This window comes from Pteropus vampyrus, unplaced genomic scaffold, assembly GCF_000151845.1.
Source record: "Pteropus vampyrus isolate Shadow unplaced genomic scaffold, Pvam_2.0 Scaffold333, whole genome shotgun sequence".
Taxonomy (NCBI): Eukaryota; Metazoa; Chordata; class Mammalia; order Chiroptera; family Pteropodidae; genus Pteropus; species Pteropus vampyrus.
Window position 1 is genome coordinate 533,448 of NW_011889114.1, and position 4,346 is coordinate 537,793.

General features: G+C 50.9%; 1 protein-coding gene across 1 annotated transcript in view; it reads left to right on the forward strand.

The window, feature by feature from the left end:
• Positions 1–4,346, forward strand: part of ZNF541 (zinc finger protein 541) — a 32,855-nt gene that overhangs the window by 19,496 nt on the left and 9,013 nt on the right. The window contains exons 8-10 of the mRNA XM_011378189.1: positions 2,262–2,325; positions 2,930–3,072; positions 3,448–3,551. Of these exons, the coding sequence (XP_011376491.1) occupies positions 2,262–2,325; positions 2,930–3,072; positions 3,448–3,551 (311 nt within the window). The remainder of the gene's footprint in view (positions 1–2,261; positions 2,326–2,929; positions 3,073–3,447; positions 3,552–4,346) is intronic.

A 4,346-nucleotide genomic window follows, 5' to 3' on the forward strand; every position in this document is an offset into this window, starting at 1 on the left:
TTCGCCACGCGTCATTAATTCCAGCCTGTTGTATTCTTGTTTCCACTCCTCTCAGAGTATTTTCTAATTTCCCTTTGCTTCTCTCTTGCTACATTGATTATCAAGGCGTGTGCTGTTTAATTCCTGCATATTTGTGAATTTTCCAAATTGCCTTCTTTTATTGATTTCTAATTCCGTAGTGATCAGAGAACGCACTCTGTGTGAATTCGGCCCTTCTGAATTTATCGAGGCACGTGCCCTGGGCCAGAGCACGCTCCATGCGCACCTGACGTGAGCGTGACTTCTACCGACGCGGGGCGGGGTGCTCCAGGTGTCTGTGCGTCTAGTTCTGGTGCCCGTCTCCGCTCTCCTTGCTGCTCCTCTGTCTAGCTGTCCTGTCCATCATTGAAAGTATTGAAATCTCCAAGCTTTATTTTTCAATCGTATATCTCATCCTTCGATTCCATCAGTATTTGCTTCCTGTGTTTTTAGGCTCTGTTTTTAGGCCCGTACTTGTTTATAATTGTCATCTTTCCGACGGCTTGAATTTTTATCATTGTGATATGATTGTGATATCGCTTATCATCACGGTGATAATTTTGTCATCTCTAGTGATATTTTTTGTCTTCGAGTCTAATTTGTCTGACGTTAGGATAGCCATTCCGTCTCTTTCATGGTGGTTGTTTGCTGCAGATCTATTTTTCTGTTCTCGTACTTTCGCTCTATTGTGTCTTTGAAAATACAGCATGTCTCCTGTAGACAGCATTAGCTGGAGCATACGTTTTAAATCCATCTGACACACTCTGCTTTTCGACTGGTTCGTTTAATCCATCCTCATTTAATGTTATCTTGGCATGGTTGGATTTACACCTGCCATTTCATGCTTATCCTACTTGGAGTTTATTATAACGTTTCTAAGATGTAGATGTTGTTTTAAATCCAATTTGGGAAGTTTTCAGCCAGTAATACTTTAAATATTGTTTCTCTTCTCCTTCTGGTACTCCCATTACATGTGTGTGGTCGCACTTAATGCCGTCCCACATTTCTCCAAGGCTTTCTTCATTTCCCTTCATTCTTTCTCTATGTTTTTCAGATTCCATAATCTCCATTGATCTGTCTTCAAGTTTGCTGATTATTTCTATCATCTCAAATCATCTCAAAGCTACTGTTGAGCCTCATTTTGGGGGTTGTACTTTTTAACCCTAGAATTTCCATTTGATTCTTTTTTTATAATTTCTGTTTCTTAATGATATTCTCTCTTTGATGAGAAATTTTCATTATACTTTCCTTTAATTCTTTAAGCATGGGATCTGGCTGCACCTACCTGGAGTAGATCACTCTGAGTAGAGCTTCTGTTACACAGATCCAGGGACCAGGTAAGTGAGTGCTGGTCATGGCTCAGGTGTCAGAGACTCTCACTGTTCTGACCAAGATTTAGTCAGTTTTCTTGAATTACTGTTTCTTAAAATGCTGTATGCCTGTAGGACAACTTCCAGAGATTTTAACGTACTGTTTTCATCAGTTAATTTGTTGTTTCGCTGAGTTCCTTACTCTACCTTTTCAGAAGTTCTATCCCTCTTCCTTGCAATCTTTAAAAAAAAAATTAAAAATTTTTAAAGATTTCTAATTCATGAAGTCACCTCTCTTAACAAATGTTCTCATGCCCAATACAGTATTGATGACTAGGGGCACAGTGTTGTGCTCAGGTCTCTAGAGCAAACCTGAAACTTTGTGCCGGTTGATCGGTAACTCCCGCTTCCCACTCCCTCAGCCCCTGGTGGCCGCCACTCGACTCTGATTATGTGGATTTCACTATTTAGATACTTCATGGAAGTGGACACATGCATTATTCCTTTTTCTGTGACCGGCTCATTTCACTTAGCGCAGTGTCCTCAAGGTTCACGTGTGCCATCACATATTGCAGAGTTCCCTTTCTCAAGGCTAAATAGTATTCCGTGGTATGCACACACCACACTTTCTTTCTCCATTCACCCGTCAATGCACATTTAGGTCGTTTCCACATTTGGGCTGCTGTGAATAGGGCCACATCAGACATGGGCATGCAGGCATCTCTTGAGGTCCCGATTTCAGCTCTTTTGGATAAATACCCAAAAGTGAGATTGCAGGATCACATGGTAGTTCTGTTTTTAGTTTTCTGAGGAACCTCTGTACCATGCGGTCTTCAGGAGCCTGCTTTCAGCTGCTCTGTGAAGGCGGGCAGACGGTGCCCCGTGGGTCGCTTCTAGTCATTCTCCTCAAGGCTTTCGTTGTGTGTTTTCTAGATCAAGTGGACGGCTCTTTTGGCATCTGTGTGGTGAAGGATGACACCAAGATCAGCATTGAACCGTGAGTTGGGACAGACTCAGAACCCGCGCGCTCTTCCAAAGTGGGGGTGCTTTCATCCTCCTTGCGTTCCAGTGTGTCTTCCCAAGGGCTTCTCCATCACGGGGGGTCAGGTCTTGTGACATAGCCTCAAAAGAGAGAGATGGTGGGTTTCCCCAGATATATGTGGCAGGTTCCCCAATAATCCCTCTATCCAGACGCACCCTAGGTGGGCCCGTGGGGACAGAATGCCCAGGACCCGGGGTTCTAGGTGGAGCTGGTGACGGCACAGTGCGAGACTCTTGACTGTCCACAGAATGTGACTAAGTGGATGCAACTGTAGATGTAGAAGTATGCCAGGTGTCAGCATGCACCTGCCCTGTCCCACACCCCAAGAGAGACACCTGAGGCCAGACATCTGGCAGTAAAGGAAACTGGAAGAGGGAAGGAAGGGTCCCTCGCGAGGCTGCTGGACCGCCCGCACGTCCGTCTGGAGTGGCGAACACTCGCCGCGTCGGGGCGATGGCGGAGGGTTTCCCCAGGGCCGGGCACACCGCCCGTCCCGTCCGTGTCCCGTCTTAGTCGCATGTGGATGTCTCGCGCGTCTGTGTGTGTGACCTCATTTCAGACACATCAACATAGGAAGCCGGTTTCAGGCTGAGATCCCAGAGCTGCAGCAGAGATCGCTGGCTGGAACCGATGAGCATGTAGCTTCTCTGGCCTGGAAGCCGTGGGGAGATGTGATGAGCAACCCAGAAACGCAGGATCGAGGTGGCTGAGACATTGGGGTCGGATTCCCAAGCCCCTCCCCCCCATCTCCAAGGAGCTTTGCCTCCCACTTCTCACCTTGACCTGGAAGCAGTGTCCCTGGGGATGAGGGTGACTAGCCCTCAGTCCAGCATTGCTCCTCCCAGGCTGTGGTCTCCTGCCCACCTCTCTCACACAGCATCTGGCCAGGCCACCCAAAGCAGGTGCCAGGAGCAGAGCTTCTGCCCTTCCTCCCTGTCCCTCCCACCCCTCAGCCTGCTTCGGAGGGAGATGGCGACGACGAGGAGCCCCCGCCCCATGCTGTCGGGGACGCTCCTCCCTAGCCCTTGCTGACTCCCGTGTCTCCTCTCCCTCTGCTGGGCCGCTGGCTGGACACAGTGACTGAGCTATGCAACGTGGCCTGCTCCAGTGCGATGCCGGGCGGGGGCACCAACCTGGAGCTGGCGCTGCACTGCCTGCACGAGGCCCAGGGCGACGTCCAGGTGAGGGGGGCGGGCACGGAGGAGCCTTCTGAAGCTCCCGCTCTCCTGGGGCCGAAGCTCCAGGCGCATGCCCAGTGCCTTCTTCACGGCGGGGTGGGGAGTGCAGCCATGAAAACCGAAGGAAGGCCACCCAGCCTCCCGCCAAGGCTCGGAGTGATATGGTCCATGAGAACGCAGGGGCCGTGCGCGGACAGGGGCTCAGTTAATCAGTTATTGCCCTGGGGCAGCGACAGGGCACCAGGCTTCCTCCGAGATATCTGGGGGGGTGTGGGGGAGCCTGGTAGTCCCACCTCAGGTGCTTTGTCGGTCTGCTTTATTTATTGAGCTTTATCGTTTCGGTCAAGACCCATGAATGAAAACTTCTGATGCAGCAGTAACACCTCTGCTTCCTCCAAGGGCGCTGCGTGCAGTCCTGCGATTTAGAGATGAAGGCCCAGCTGTGGGGAGCGGGAGAAAAGTCAAGTCCCCAAGCTAGGGGCCCAGGGAGTGCCACCATCGTGCCTTTTCCCAAGCTCGGAGGCAGGGGTGGCACGTAGTAGGTGCTCTGCAGAGTAATCACACCTCTAGTGGGTCCCACCGAGCGCCTGGTGGTTTGCGGCACAGGGGCCGGGGCCGGCTTGGGGGGCCCCGTGCCTGGTGTCAGGCTCCGATGCCACCTTCTTACTTTGTGAACAGAGGGCCCCTCATTTTTATTTGCACTGGGTCCCGCGAGTTACACACTTGGTCCTGGCTGAGGCTATGCTGGGGAGCAACACAAAACCCCTCTCTTCACGGGGCTTACATTTTAGGAGGGTC